Source organism: Mytilus trossulus, chromosome 2 (assembly GCF_036588685.1).
Source record: "Mytilus trossulus isolate FHL-02 chromosome 2, PNRI_Mtr1.1.1.hap1, whole genome shotgun sequence".
Classification (NCBI taxonomy): domain Eukaryota; kingdom Metazoa; phylum Mollusca; class Bivalvia; order Mytilida; family Mytilidae; genus Mytilus; species Mytilus trossulus.
In genome coordinates this window covers 17636806-17654444 of record NC_086374.1, presented here as the reverse complement: position 1 = coordinate 17654444, position 17639 = coordinate 17636806, and the positions used below count along the sequence as shown (strand labels likewise).

Genomic DNA, 17639 nt, shown 5'->3' with positions numbered 1-17639 from the left:
GTACAATATAATGTTGACTTAACTAACCAGGTTAGTAAAAGAAGGTTAGGGAGTACAATATAATGTTGACTTAACTAACCAGGTTAGTGAAAGAAGGTTAGGGAGTACAATATAATGTTGACTTAACTAACCAGGTTAGTGAAAGAAGGTTAGGGAGTAACATATAATCTTAACTTACCTAACCGTGTAAGTAAAAGAAGGTTAGGTAGTACAATGTAGTGTTGAGTTTACTAAATCACTTAATCACAGCTATTAACGTTTTTTCACAAAACTCACCTTGTCATACATAATCTGCTCATTAACAATGAAATTATTTTGTCATAAAAACCACTTTACAAATATCTGACTCAAGTAACACAGAGCCTGCTAATTGCTTTAGCATTCCACATAAATGTTTATAAAGCTGTTTCTGTATCTTTTGTGTCTGTATAATTAGCATCACACCTGACTTATGACAGGGATAGATGTAAGAAGATTTTGAATCCTACTGCAATCAATTTCAACTAGGTATGAAATATATGTTAATGTACCTTGCCAAGACCACCTGCTGATCATGATTTGCTTAAGGTTTTTTTAACATAATTTTATACATTGTTGAAAGTTATGCACAGCAATAAAATATTGTGGTATTGTAAAAACAGACAAGTGAATGATTAAAGGAGCCAGGTTTTATAATAACAATCTTCTGACTCAATCTTTCAATTATGATTGTCTTGGAATAATTGTCATCTAACCAAGACACAGAACATGGTCTACATAAGTAGGCCTTTCTGTCACATTCAACTAGAGATGAAATTACAGATTTTCTTGTAGAAAAGAAATAATCAATTTTAAAAAAATGCAAAAATTTTATGAAAAAAAAACAAATATGTAATACAATGTACAAGGTTATGAATTTTGTATTTATAATTTATTTTCAGTTTAGACTGTCATACTCAGAAATTTTTCCTTTATTCTACTACAGTTCTCATTTTATGTGCAACCCTTATCCACACAGTTCAAAACTTCTGCTGCACAATTTAACAAATAGGTTAAACAGAAATGTCAATTGTGTCCAATATGACATTAAAGTTGTATTATTAGTACAGAGGGTTAAATATAAACTAGAACACACCCATGAGAAGTTTGTTGAAAGTATGAAAACTGTTGTATGGTGAATTTTTGTAAAAGATTTTATGACTGGAGAATTTGAGGAAAGGTATCAAAAGTCAAAGGTTCTTGATGCCAAGTTGATGGCAGAGCAATTTACTTTAGCCCTCCCCTTTTTTTTTATTTTCTGTTAATTTTAGTAAAAAGCAAATACAAAATACTTTATTTATAGTATATGTATGTTCATAGTATACAGATAAAGTGAACAAAATATGTCCTGTCCCCCAGGCAACTATGAAAGATCATGAAAAAAAACCACTATGTGTTATTTAAACCGTCCTAAACGGAAGTCAAGTTTATGACTAAAAAGTCAAACCGATGATGGACGCCTTTAAATCATTATTGTTTTTCTCCCAAAATAATGCAAACTGAATAATCATAAGCAAGGATGACAAATGCAACTACATGTATGCATGGTACCTATAGAACAGAGAGGCATGATGATTAATTTATTGTGGAAGGAAGAGAAGCGACACACAAAATGAGGTCTTCTCTTTTAATAGTACAATAATCTAATCATTTTGCTTTTGTTTTTAAAGAATAAAAATAATAGTTATTCCAAAAGAAACAGATATCATAGCATTATTACTGACAAAGTTTCCATATGAGGTTCTGTTTGGAAGAACACATATATGTTGACAGCATGCATGCCAAGCCTGCATACATCTGTCCATGTTCTTTTTATATGAGTGTATATCAGTATTCACAATTTTCCCCCTTGACTATTAGAAAACCTTGAGATGCAGCCTGAATAAAATTTTCCCCCTTAGTATTAGAAAACCTTGAGATGCACTGAATTCAGCTTTTCTTCCATTAGATGATACATGTAGTGGGAGTACACCAGACACCTGTAATCTTATATCTCTCAACAGGTTTAAAACATATAGATCTCATCTGTCTACATATATTATCAGGATAGTAATAGAATGAAAAATAAAGAAATATGAATATGACAAGCAAAGTTCAACTACCACACTTCTGCCTCCATTTTAATAGCTGCAAAACGGTAGCTAATGATAACCTTTGACAATTTATTTTACTGACCATGTTCATATTTCTTCCATATTAAATAAATATGCAGATCTACAAAAAAATTGTTTAATTATACAATTCGCTTTTTAAAACATAAAAAGTACTCTAACCAGGAACATAGATATACTGTTCCCAGCTCTAACCAATAAATGTACATGCTACATTTTATTTTATAACATCAACAATTTGTACTATTAGGGAGCAACTAGAGGATTATGTTTTTTTTTGTCCAAGACAAAACATTTTTTTTATAGTTTTGATGCTTTATCAATCAAATCATTTTGTTTTCAAAATTTAATATTTTTAAAAACATTACGGTATTAGGGTAATTTTGGTATAGGAACTTCTGTTAGGTGAAACAAATATACGTTGACACCATCCCCCTTTTTTGAAGTTTAATAGTCGTTTAGCACAACAATAGGTGATTAAACCTGTAATTGAATGGTCCAGCCTGGACCAAGTCAAATGAAACTAAAGTGTTTGCTTATTTTACCATCTTCTGAAGTGATGAAAACAATGATTCTTAAAACTCAAATATCTGTAAACTTGATTTCTGTACTAGAACCTCGTTGGAAAGGGGAGTGAAACCAAAGTTCCGATTTCTGATTCTGCGTGTCTTTAAATTATGATCCTTTATGTATGTGGGCTGGCTCTCGGACGTCCCGAGTCTTTCTGGTCAGTCAACTTAATCTTTTGAATATTTTTGGTTATTAAAACTATAAATCTTTTTCATATATATAAGTTAAACGTCGCCAAATATACTCACATAAACCTATTAACTCGAGCACACCTTGGTGGAATATTTGCACACTTATGATACTCACTTATCAAAAAGCAACTGCATGCATATTTTACTTTTAAATTGCTGTCATAATTCTTCGATACAGTGTCGAATAGAAGAGGATTTGAGAGACATATCTACAAATTAATTACTTTCTTAATCTGCTGATTACTCTATATAAGCGGGTTTATATAATCTTGCATCGGCAAGCCAATCGAGTTTCAAAACTCAACCAGCGGTATTTCTAATCACAGCTACTCAACATTTATGATTCTAAATGACATGTAACAAATGTTTGTCTACTAAAGGAATTCCGTGTGTTCATCTCATTTTATTTTGTGAGTGTGTGTCGTCATGATGCTGTCAAAACTAAAGAGAATAAACCATAGACATGTTAACTCTTTTATTAAATATATTCATATGGAGATGTGTATTACATGCCAATAAGATAACGAGTTTGTTACAGTGGAGGAGTATTAAGTTATATCCTTGTCTGTCTGTTCGTCCGTATTTCCAAAAACTAGTTTCTGCCCTCTTAATTTAGATTTCTTCTACCAAATGATATAACATGCTTATTACCACCAAACATGCACAGATGAAGTTTGAATACTGGTGAGTGTTGAAAAGAGTGGAAGAAACTAGAGTCAGGCGTTCGAGTAAATCTTAACTAAGACTGAAATTTAGTGTAATAGTCCTAGATCTCAGTCTTTAAGTTTTATTTGTTTTGAGTGTAATTAATTATTTTCGACTTATGACTGTAATGATACGTGCTTTCTTCATTCAATCTTATATCTACACGGGGAATTCCTGCCCATGTATGGCGCACGGTATTTTAGATTAACACTTTTTCGTCTCCGCTATATTTACCATTAAATATGAATCAAACGACTCCATTTTACGACACTTGGTTGCGTAACATGGAAGATTCAATCTTCATTGTCACGCACGTCGACCGGAGGATTCTTTACTTTAATCGATCCTTTTAACTAACTTTGCTGAAATTGCAAGGGATTAGACAATTTATTACTTTTAGAGAATGAAACTATAAAATATAGCATAAAACAGACATCATTTGTGCATGGGTGTACTGAAATTTGAACGGCGTCCGATTCGAGGTTACAGACCTGAAAGTAGCATCCTTATATAGTGCTATTTATTGTCATTGACCTAGGGAAATTATAGGTTAATATTCTTTAACTTTGACTGAGAGTCATTTCTTTATTCTCTGGAAAATAGTAGCAACATTCCAATCTCTATTCGCTCGTCGGCACCCTTATTGGTCACAATTACTTGTTCGAAACTATTCAATGTGAAAGTCATGTCTACCTCAGGCTGTAAATATGCATGTTAGTATTGTGTCTATGATTTCAACTATACACTTTTTCTTTTCAATTTAAAAGAATCTTATTAAAATACAAATCCCATGTGTATGCTTTAGTTATCCTAATATGTAGCTTGTTTCTTGAAACCGAAGTATGGTCACATGCATGGCTTTTATTTCAATCTGCTTAGTGTTTTTTAATTTGTCTACCGAAACGAGCACTTACTGATTTTTTTGTGTGTGATCACAACCATTCAATTTATCCGAACGCTTCCATATTATATAAATCTTGATTAAAAAAAAAATCGGTAGCAAACACAATATCGAAGCACTCTCATATGATGCCAACAAAAACAAAGAACTTTACAAAAGTCAGTAAAAGTATGGTATACACGAACGAACATACGTCATATCTGGAAAAGAAAGTTCACTAGAGGTTACAATAACTCTTCTTGTTTTACTTGCGTAATTCTTGATTTTCAGTTATAACCTATAATATTAAAAGCTTTATATATAAAATGGAACTATGATAGATTGCCGGGCTGTAATCAACAGTAAGCACAATATATACAAAGAGTTGTATAAAACGTTTATTTGGCATTGTAGGAACTTTTTCGTCAAATTATTTGTTCTGGCGACCCAATAAGCGGCTAAACGATGTGTCGGAGACATTTGTTAACCTCTTACCATCATTCAAGTTCTAACTAAAACCAATATAAAACATTCAATACTGAATTACTAACACTTTGTCTGGATAATATTGCTCAATTAGGAGAAGAAAATTTACGTCGTCGCAGGAATGTCGAGGGTGAACCTGTCAAACTAGAACTAGATACCAATATAATCAGCAAAATTCTAATCCACCCAAGCAGTGATATCTCACGTCGAAAATACATTTTTAGCCGTATTACGACCCCTTTTCTTATCAAATTCATTTTTTTGCCGTACTACCACCCCTTTTCTTATAAAATTCATTTATTTACGCATATAAAATTGTAATGATTATATTTTACGGTACTGGCAAAATACCTCGACATATAGGCGATTTCGATACAACCGAGCACGCCAGAACGAGGTTCGACTGTAACATAGAGAATTGACAAAATGCCTCTAGCTGAACCACTGTGATTTTTTTCATTATTTTTCTCAGTGTCTTGATATGTTGAATACACTGTTTGAATGGATCCTGTTGTACAAGTTTTATAATCGTCCTTACTATGTACAAATTTTCTTTTTGGTAGAAGAAAGTTACTAGTACAATTGATTTTCGTCAACGATGGTAAAAGGTGAAGAGGGGTCATTTGTATTCTCCTTACAATAATTCAGATTAAAGCCAAGAGCATTTAGTTCTAATCGACCAGGAAAATATATTGGAAATTAATTCTTTCCATTATATCTTTAATAAACAGTTGATATTGGAGAAGAATTAGATACAACTCGGGTGTTACACTGGAGATTTGGTGGGGGTGGGGGTTGGGGTGGGGTATAATATACATAATGCAATAGTTAAATTTTCAATTTGTTGGGGTTTGTGGATTTTATATGAAGACAGTCACAAATGTCATCTCGGCGCCTTTCAGAGGGGGATTTTGGGAACCCGTTGTTCACCCTCTATATGGAGCTATATAATCTGTAAATACGCATAATAGTTTTTAACTGCACTTTTATATAGTTCCCCTAAATGAATTTTACCATTTTTCTTTTTTACATGTATTTCTCCAAAAATGTGTTTGTCAATGCCTTACTCCTTTTTATCAAAATCCTGGATGAGTTGTTTCTTTAGCAATCATACAACATCGTCCTATTTGTATATGTTTTAAAATAGCCATATATCAAAATATGTCCTAATAAAATTAACAGTGATAAATTTTAGGCCATACAATATATACGTAGGGTGAACGTGTAAATTTTGGGTAGGTATAAGGAAACAGGAAACATACTATGTTGTTTTATTTTGCCTTATCGTGAAAAAGGGAAAATACATTGAAACAAAAGTTTTCTTATTGCTTATGAAGCGTTTTTGAAGTTTCTATGTTTTTGTGATTTTACTTTTTTATTGTATACAATCTTCATGACACTGCCGTTTTGTATAAATAATAATGCCAACATGTCAAAGATATATATATATATTAAAAAAAAGAAAGAAAGTAGTTATACGTTCAAACGTGTAATTTTTATTATTGAATATACTTCATACACATTCAAAAGAAATCTCAAAATTGCTGTATTAATTCCACACCTGGATTTTGAAATGTATTATATAAAACGGTTTCCTGGAAGTAACATAATCACGAGAGGGTTCTTTATAAGCCATACCAATCAACCTATAGGTTTAATCAATGTGTGGGGTCGGTCTTTTCTTCGTGTTTATATATAACTGTTAATTTCAAAGTGAAATCAAAAGTGTGTTTTCTTATGCTATCTCTAAAACGGTTTTATTTTTCCAGAGAGAAATATAAGTATAAGAAGTATTCCATAACCAGATTTCGGGTCATCTAGATTTTGTTTAGTATCATGCATACTGTGTATATAAGTGAAGTAATATGCAACTTATTAAACACTAAAACATTAAATATAAATAAGCAATACGATCTCTATCATGATAAAAATATTGTGTATGTTCGATTCCCTAGATTAAACGTTGTGAATAGTATATCTACTTACTTTGATCGTCGAATTTTCTAATGATAGTATCAATAAAGATATTAGGAGGGGCGACATGTCCGCGTCGAACTGGCATTTTAAAAATCCTTTATTTCAACCCATTTTATAAAAATCCATTAAAAGAATATGCTTTAATCGTCGCTTCTCTAACCACAGTAAATTCCATAAGCAGTTCTTCTACAGTCTAACATGCCAAACAAAACGTTACATGTCGAGAAATTAATTTGCATCAATGTTCGTTTATTCACTCCTTTCAATGTATCGACCCGATCTATAGATCATCAATGTTAACCACATAACACAGAATGTAAATAGTCAACATCCGCCAATAGACAGCATCTGCAGCCGGAATTACTCCGCAAGCTTCTAAATCGAACATGTGGTTTAATGTTTACCTTTCTAGGCACAAGTGCGAAAATCGAAGATACATTATTTTATTTATTGACAAAAGTCATTAAATTATATTGTCTTTGTTAGGTAGTAGAAACTCAAATTTCCAATAAATGTTATTTATTCTAAAAATTATTTTAGTCTCTATATATTGGTTTTTCCCTTGTTTATTTACTAATAATCGGTGACTGAAACTTGTGATTATTTTCTTAAAAGATGTTTTCTATTATTCTAGGACAATCTAAAGGTGTTCACAATCATTCAAGGAAGGGTACCTAACTTAGATAAATTTAACACAAAAAAAAAATCCCTGATATCTTATTTGCAGTGATATGTAAGTATACAGTCGTGATACATTATGCCAAACAAACCAAGGCCTTGAAAAGCAATAACAAATAATACTGTATCAATGAATGCTCGCAGTGGCTGAAAATCAACAGTGCTGAAAATAAGCTCAGAGTACTGAACGAACTTACATGAACCCATGCCGATCCAACACTGTACATCAGTGGTTATGCCTTGAGCGACCGTAGCACGGCATTGAAGTGATCGAGTAGGATTGGATTGAGTTTGTAGACGTATGTCAAATAGTTCTCTATCTGTATCTGTATGGGTACGTCGTAGTTACCAATTCTGGCTTTTATACAACGGGAGTGAAGGCGCCGTCGACTGATTTATTGACGTTTCGCGAGAGCAGATTTAAAGCTCTCTACACTAGTTGCGCGAACAATAGTGTCTTCTAGATGGTTCCAATTTACTATTGTGGACACAAAGAATGTTAAAACTATTGTTTGAAGTATTAAATTCGTATATTCTCTTTAACATTCAATTTCCAGTCGGCTTGGACAACTTTAAGGCTGTAAAGAAAGCATGGCAAATTGATCTGTCCATATTAAAGTCCATAACTTATCTTATTTTTAGAAAAGTTAGGTACGCGTGAATTAAAAAACTTTCGAAGTGGTCAGTTACTTACAATGTTACGTATGAGTGATTTGTGCAGGTGCAAAAGGCATATTCAAGTAAGAAAATATATAGTATGGGAAGCTTTATTTTGAAAGAATCGGAATCTTTGTTAATATTTTAGCATTTGCTTTGCATATCCAGTCGTTCATGTATATGGAATGATGTGAAGCTGCCGTGATATGTAACCTGTCTTTCCATGGATGTTCCGAATGAATTGTTTCATATTCATGTTGGTAACTACTCGGGACATATTATATTTATATGAAATAGGAGATAAGACAGGATTGCCAATGAGACAACTCTCTATAAGGGACCAAACGACACAGAAACCAACAACCGCAGGCCATCCGGCGTACGACCCTGAACAACGAACAAAGCCCATACCGCACAGTCAGCCCACACAACAGGTCCCGAAACGAAAAATGCACAACTCAAATGAGAAAATCAACTGCCCAATCTATGCACATTTAACGAAAACCAAACATATAACACATGCATATATATAATGTATTATTCAAATAAAATATCATCCTTTTCATTATGCATTTAGCAAATATTTTGAACCTTACCAGTCACTGACAAAATTGTCTTCGGTATTTTTACATATAAGAACGCGGTTTTGAAAGTTAGTACATTCTGCAATGCAAATGTTATAGCTATTTTGAATGTAAAACATAGTGACGTCAGTGGGCAAAACGCGTCAGACAGTTTATATCATACCTTTACCTTCATTTATATGTAGACTCTCCATTAAAGTGACATTTTAATTTCTAAGCGAACAACATCACGTAGAGTTTGTAAGCAATTTGCCATTGTTTTCTATCGAGAATTCTAAATTCCCCGTAGAGAGCATTTCAAAATGTAATATTGAGATCGCTTCTTGAATAATACAATTCGTTAAACAAGTGGGACTGATATTCAAATAACAAACGAACATATTGATTAAAATAACTCCCTTAACACAGAAAACGCTATACTTTGATTATTTGAACGAGACTACCAGCACTTGTTTAAATTAGAAATTCTGAGTTTGATTGAGATTGTATTTTTCTCGTGTCATTTTTATTGTGTCAATCTGGATTCATTTTCAAAGTACCACACATAGAAAACAGAGCAAACCTTTTTGTCATTATAATATTTTTATTTCAATAAACTTTCTTATAAAAATAGCTTCACATTTAACAATTAACAATTTATATATATACAAGTCTAAATTGAAAACGTACTTATAAATATAATTATTTTCTGTGACTGTCTCGTACATAAATTTGTAGGACCCTTTACTATAGATAAATAAGCTGATCTGTAAAAATAACATCTTCATGCCTTATATATCATGTACTGTAGTACGACGCTAGATTAAAATTGACGTGGAAAGGAAACCCCGGCCACCGAAAGCTTCATTTTAGAAGCACATGCAGGTGGTCGTGTGGTCTAGCGCACCGGTTACACCGCAGGCGATTTGTTATCACGATATCTCAGTAGCATTGGTTCGATTCCCGGCGAGAGAAGAACAAAAAGATTGCGAAAGCAAATATACAGATCTAACATTGTTGGGTTGATGTTTAGACGAGTTATACATATATAAAAACAGTCTAAATTGAAAACTACGTTTAAACCTATGATTGCGTTGGATAAAAATAGTAATTTTTATACGTGTGCATGTAAACCAAATTTCGTTGGAGAAGGGTCTAAATGCAGCACAAAAAACATTTTCCAAAAGACCAAAAAAGTGAAAAAGTTTATTTAAACAAAACGCATTTGACTAACAGGTCGAACAACTGATGTTCTTTAACCCTGCTGACTGCCATTGGCGATTGCCAAATAAAATTGATCACAAGATGTAACAAAATGGATCTTAAATATATATATGGGCATATATGTCCGCAAGTGACCTGCGACGAGGTAAAATTTGTAAGATGAAGTCACAGATAAACATATGCCCTCTTTTCCGATTACAATCGAAATTTCGCACTAAGCAGAACCTACTTAAGAAATTGTTCTCATCCTTACTGTTCATAATATATTTGAGCAAACATTAAACTGAATCAATCTATTCCGTTGTAAGATTGATTCGTTCTCTTAATTATTTGTTCTTAAAGTTTCTGACTTGACTGATTATCCCTATGTGTTTTGTCCAATAAAGGATGCATTTTTCAGTTCAAATACAAGATTGCATGACTGTTTAATTGTTATGCAGACCCGTCGCCATATTTGTGGTCGCTTTCATAGTACACGTCAAAATTTTTGTTTGAATAATTCAGTAAATTGAATTTACTTCAAAAGATTGATTTCTTCTATTTGTTTGTATTATTTACTGGAATTGAATACATTTCTGTTTGTTTATATCAAATATGAAAACTAATTTAGTAAATATCAAATCTATTACCTAATTAATTTGCAGAATACACAGACATGAAAAGGGAAGTAGCGATTAATTATTGCTAAATAATTACAAAACGGATGTCTATTATTGTATTATTGCTAGTTTAATTGATTCATTTATTTGACACGAACAGCTGGACATATCCACCAAATATGTTTATATATTTTAATCGAAAATTCTTTTAGATGAAAATTAAAAAAAGAACACAAATATTATTTGAAAATGATTGAAATGAAAACAACACTTTATATATTTCGTCCGAAGCGCTTTACTGGATTGACTTTATCAGCAACGATCAAAGCCGAATATTTAAAGCCAAGGATAAATAATATACCAAAAAAGTTGAAGAGCTATGTAACTAAAAAGGGGCCTAAAAATAATAGCCTAATCCAACTTATGCCAACTTTGACTGAGGATATTGAACTGTAGTTTCTTTTAAATCATGTCATTATCGAAGTACCTGTGCTTCTAAAATGAAAATAAAAAACAATTATATTTATAAGTACGTCTGAACCAGTGACAACTCTACAACAGATTTATCCTTTGGATCACCAGCAGTGATGGTGATACATGGCTGTGTACATTCTGTATATACAACTCGTCTAAACATCAACCCAACAATGTTGGATCTGTATATTTGCTCTCGCATAATTTTTGTTCTTCCCTTGCTGGGATTCGAACCCATGCTACTGAGATATCGTGACACCAAATCGCCTGCACTTGTTCAGATGTACTTATAAAGATACCTATTTTCTGTGACTGTATCTTACATTAATTTGTAGGGTCCTTTACTATAGATAATTTAGCTGATCTGTAAAAGTAACATCTTCATGTCTAATATATCATGGACTGGTGTAGTACGACGCTAGATTCAGTAAAACTGAGGTGGAAAGGTAACACCCGGCCACTGAAGCTTCATTTTATGAAGCCCAGGTGGTCGTGTGGTCTAGCGCACCGGTTATAGTGCAGGCGATTTGGTGTCACGATATTTCAGTAGTCCATATGGGTTCGAATCCCGGCGAGGGAAGAACAAAAAAATTTGCGAAAGCAAATTTCCAGATCTAACATTGCTGGGTTGATGTTTAGACGAGTTGTACATATACTTATAAATATAATTATTTTCTGTGACTGTATCTTACATTAATTTGCAGGATCCTTTACTATAGATAATTTAGCAGATCTGTAACAATAACATCTTCATGCCTTATATATCATGTACTGTAGTACGCCGCTAGATTAAAACTGACGAGGAAAGGTTACACATGGCCAGCGAAAGCTCTATTATAGTAGAGCCCAGGTGGTCGTGTGGTCTAGCGGGACGGCTGCAGTGCAGGTGATTTGGTGTCACGATATCACAGTAGCATGGGTTCGTATCCCGGCGAGGGAAGAACCAACAATTTGCGAAAGCAAATTTACTGATCTAACATTGTTGGGTTGATGTTTAGACGAGTTGTATATACATTATGTACACAGCCATGTATCACCATCATTGATGGCGATCCAATGGATACATCTGTTGTAGAGTTGTCACTGACTCAGACGTACTTATAAATATAATTATTTTCTGTGACTGTATCTTACATTAATTTGCAGGATCCTTTACTACAGATAATTTAGCTGATCTGTAACAATAACATCTTCATGCCTTATATATCATGTACTGTAGTACGCCGCTAGATTAAAACTGACGAGGAAAGGTAACACATGGCCAGCGAAAGCTCTATTATAGTAGAGCCCAGGTGGTCTTGTGGTCTAGCGGGACGGCTGCAGTGCAGGCGATTTGGTGTCACGATATCACAGTAGGATGGGTTCGTATCCCGGCGAGGGAAGAACCAAAAATTTGCTTTCATCTAACATTGTTGGGTTGATGTTTAGCCGAGTTGTATATACATTATGTACACAGCCATGTATCACCATCATTGATGGCGATCCAATGGATACATCTGTTGTAGAGTTGTCACTGACTCAGACGTACTTACAAATATAATTATTTTCTATGACTGTATCTTACATTAATTTGCAGGATCCTTTACTATAGATAATTTAGCTGATCTGTAACAATAGCATCTTCATGCCTTATATATCATGTACTGTAGTACGCCGCTAGATTAAAACTGACGAGGAAAGGTAACACATGGCCAGCGAAAGCTCTATTATAGTAGAGCCCAGGTGGTCGTGTGGTCTAGTGGAACGGCTGCAGTGCAGGCGATTTGGTGTCACGATATCACAGTAGCATAGGTTCGCATCCCGGCGAGGGAAGAACCAAATATTTGCGAAAGCAAATTTACAGATCTAACATTGTTGGGTTGATGTTCAGACGAGTTGTATATATATATATATATATATGTCTCTTAAAATTCAAGAGTCAATCTTAAATTGAGAGTAAATTATATGGCCTTCCAAATACCGTTTCGATCCCTAACATCACTGAAGAGACATATATTGTCGAAATCTAGATCTGGTGTACTAAAGAAATATTGACACCGAATGTTTGTGGCACAACATCGTAGCCACAAGTTAACAAAGAAAATTTTCTGTGACGTATTAAATTTATATTCAGATCCATTTTGTTACATCTTGTGATCAATTTTATTTGGCAATCGTCAATGGCAGTCAGCAGGGTTAAAGAACATCAGTTGTTCGACCTGTTAGTCAAATGCGTTTTGTTTAAATATTCTTTTTCACTTTTTTGGTCTTTTGGAAAATGTTGTTTGTGCTGTTTTTAGACCCTTCTACAACGAAATTTGTTTGACATGCACACGTATAAAAATTGCGGTTTTTATCCAACGCAATCATAGGTTTGAACGTAGTTTTCAATTTAGACTCGTTTATATATATATAAATTCATTTTGTTACAACCTGTGATCAATTTTATTTGGCAATCGCCAATGGCAGTCAGCAGGGTTAAAGAACATCAGTTGTTCGACCTGTTAGTCAAATGCGTTTTGTTTAAATATACTTTTTCACTCTTTTGGTCTTTTGGAAAATGTTGTTTGTGCTGTTTTTAGACCCTTCTACAACGAAATTTGTTTGACATGCACACGTATAAAAATTGCGGTTTTTATCCAACGCAGTCATAGGTTTGAACGTAGTTTTCAATTTAGACTCGTTTATATTTTTTGTTTGGGCATGTATCATATTTTCCCTCCGGTTTATATGATCCGTTCATCCTATATATTGACTCTTAAAATTCAAGAGTTAATCTAAAAATGAGGGTACTTTCTCTAAAAATGAGGGTGCTTTTTATATGGCCTTCCAAATACCGTTTCGATCCCTAACATCACTGAAGAGACATTTATTGTCGAAATCCGGATATGGTGTACTAAAGAAATATTGACACCGAATGTTTGTGGCACAACATCCTGTCCACAAGTTAACAATTTTTTTTTCTGTGACGTATTAAATTTATAATAAGATCCATTTTGTTACAACCTGTGATCAATTTTATTTGGCAATCGCCAATGGCAGTCAGCAGGGTTAAAGAACATCAGTTGTTCGACCTGTTAGTCAAATGCGTTTTGTTTAAATATACTTTTTCACTCTTTTGGTCTTTTGGAAAATGTTGTTTGTGCTGTTTTTAGACCCTTCTACAACGAAATTTGTTTGACATGCACACGTATAAAAATTGCGGTTTTTATCCAACGCAGTCATAGGTTTGAACGTAGTTTTCAATTTAGACTCGTTTATATATATATATATATATATACAACTCGTCTAAACATCAACCCAACAATGTTAGATCTGTAAATTTGCTTTTGCAAATTTTTGGTTCTTCCCTCGCCGGGATTCGAACCCATGCTACTGTGATATCGTGACACCAAATCGCCTGCACTGCAGCCGTCCCGCTAGACCACACGACCACCTGGGCTCTCAAAAAAAGAGCTTTCGGTGGCCATATGTTACCTTTCCACGTCAGTTTTAATCTAGCGGCGTACTACAGTACATGATATATTAGGCATGAAGATGTTATTGTTACAGATCAGCTAAATTATCTATAGTAAAGGATCCTACAAATTAATGTAAGATACAGTCACAGAAAATAATTATATGCATAAGTACGTCTGAGTCAGTGACAACCCTACAACAGATGTATCCATCGGATCGCCATCAATATATATATATATATATAGTACTTCATGTAGACATGTACTACCCTGACCATAACGTAATCACAGAGCGCTACACTGGCTAGAACATATACAAAGAATACTACACTGACCATAGCGTAGAAACATAGTACTGCAATGACAATAACATGAATACAGATAACTACAGTAACCATTAACATAAATACAGTGAACTACAGTAATCATTAACATAAATACAGAGAACTACAGCAACCATTAACATAAATACAGAAAACTACAGTGACCATTAACGTAAATACAGAGAACTAGAGTAACCATTAACGTAAATACAGAGAACTACACTGACAATAACGTAAATACAGAGAACTAAAGTAACCATTAACGTAAATACAAAGAACTACAGTAACCATTAACGTAAACACAGAGAACTACACTGACAATAACGTAAATACAGAGAACTAAAGTAACCATTAACGTAAATACAGAGAACTACAGTAACCATTAACGTAAATACAGAGAACTACATTGACAATAACGTAAATACAGAGAACTACAGTAACCATTAACATAAATACTGAGAACTACAGTAACCATTAACGCAAATACAGAGAACTACAGTTACCATTAACGTAAATACAGAGAACTACACTGACAATAACGTCAATACAGAGAACTACAGTAACCATTATCGTAAATACAGAGAACTACACTGACAATAACGTAAATACAGAGAACTACAGTAACCATTAACATAAATACAGAGAACTACAGTAACCATTAACATAAATACAGAGAACTACAGTAACCATTAACGTAAATACAGAGAACTACAGTTACCATTAACGTAAATACAGAGAACTAAAGTAACCATTAACGTTAATACAGAGAACTACACTGACAATAACATAAATACAGAGAACTACAGTAACCATTAATGTAAAGACAGAGAACTACAATAACCATTAATGTAAATACAGAGACCTACAGTAAGCTAACGTAAATACAGAAAACTACAGTAACCATTAACGTAAAAAATTAAATTACACTGAACCCATTACACAGACACAGACTACTGCACCAACCCATAACTAAGACACTGGGTTGTAACATAGAAAATCTCTTCTTAATAATTACATGTTTCACACTGATTTATGAAAAATAATATATGTATATAGTACTATAGATACAATACAATTTCAAATTACAACCACAATTTCTGCAGTAAAAAAGCTGATTCAATTCATTCATAATTCTTTCAAGCACAGTTTTACGCTTCATCGGTGTTCAAATAGTTACTTAATTAAGTGTCGTCCTGGTATATAAAAAAAAGGTTGACAATGTGCATATGTATTGATAATAGCCGTGTGAATAAATGGACTAACAATGATCTAACTCCAATCCATAGAATAGTGTATAGACATAAGCAAAAGTTAAATCACAAAAAAAAAAAGAACTCCGAGTGAATTCAAAACGAAAAGTCCCTTATCAAATGACAAAAGCTCAAACACATCAAATGAATATATAACAACTGTCATATTCCTGTCTAGGTAAAGGCATTTCCTTATGTAGAAAATGATTGTACCTTGTTTTATAGCAAGCTTAACCTCTCACTTGTATGACAGTTGCATCAAATTCAATTATATTGACAACGATGCGTGAAAAAAACAAACAGACATAATAGGTATGTAAATGTCAAAATAGGGGTACAGCAATCAATATTGTGAGATTTACATAAACTCTGAAGTAGTATCGTACGTTTGATGTCACACAGGTAAAAATATGAAATAATTTTGTCGTTCAAAGTAGGAAAATAATATATTCTATAGTTCTTTTAGACATATCCTCTACAGAATGTAAATTAGAAGTTTACCTTGTCCTTCTTGCCGTTCGTCTATATGCTTATAGTGTATTTCTTCTATAAAAAAAAGCCATGTCATTATGTATCTAAGAAACACTAAGGGGCATGAAGACAAAGCCTTAGCAAATACGAGACAAGACTACAAAATGTATCCTTCCCATTTGCAACAGTCTTTTTAAAAGTCAAACGGATGGCGTCTTTGAAACCCAACTTCGCCACATAACTTTGACGTCAGTAACACCTTTTTCTGTTCATCAATACGGTGATTATATGTGGGTTTTTTTTCGATTTTGACCTTCATGTAATCCAAAATATACTTATCAAATATGTGTATCTAAAAGCTAGATGGGAGAGCAATTGGCGTCATACGTTGGCTATATAAACTACATAAAGTCCACAAAATTTGTTTCATACCATCAAAATTGCTTTAGTCGTTATTGATACCATGAATAAAATGGTGTACGCCAGACGCGCGTTTTGTCTTCAAAAGACCTTAACAGTGACGCTCGAATCTAAGAAGTTAAATAGTCGAAAACTGTAAGAATGAAATTGAAGAGGAAGAATAATATTGTATTTGTCAGTAGAACACTTGTGAAATCCAAGCAAGCAAGAGGACTTATTTCACATTCTAATATGACGTGCTTCTTTCGCTTTGTAAACAACACTGTGTGAAAATTCTCGATATATCTATACTTAGCGCAGACTCAGATATATACATAATAATGGATGTTACAATATACCTCCCACGTAAATCCACATGTATTTGAACCTACATTGCAAACGCTTTGCCAAATTTATTGTATTACTAATTTTAATTAAACAAAAAAACATTACAGAACTTTTATTCTTATTCAGATGCATAATAAAAAGAATTAATGTATTGCAACTAGTTTTGTTCATTTCCTAAATATAGTAACACTGCATATTTTGTGCAATGTCAATTTCATCATGGAACAATTTCTCTACAATGAGGGGTTCATTAAGGGATGAAAATAAGCTTGATATTT

The 17639-nt window shown here is 33.3% G+C and overlaps 2 protein-coding genes across 7 annotated transcripts in view; one reads left to right on the top strand and one right to left on the bottom strand.

The window, feature by feature from the left end:
• The window catches only part of LOC134706638 (potassium voltage-gated channel subfamily H member 6-like), an 88846-nt gene extending 81585 nt beyond the window's left edge, over positions 1 to 7261 (bottom strand). For 5 of the 6 annotated variants that reach the window (XM_063565746.1, XM_063565747.1, XM_063565750.1 and 2 more), the window contains exon 1: positions 6948 to 7261. In XM_063565746.1, coding sequence (XP_063421816.1) covers positions 6948 to 7023 — 76 coding nt within the window. In that variant the 5' untranslated portion in view covers positions 7024 to 7261. Of the gene's footprint in view, positions 1 to 2674; positions 2764 to 6947 lie in introns of those variants that run through there. The other variant, XM_063565752.1, reaches the window with a different exon arrangement.
• LOC134706645 (sepiapterin reductase-like) overlaps positions 1 to 17639 on the top strand; it is a 345856-nt gene that overhangs the window by 276183 nt on the left and 52034 nt on the right. The gene's annotated exons all lie outside the window — the stretch shown is intronic.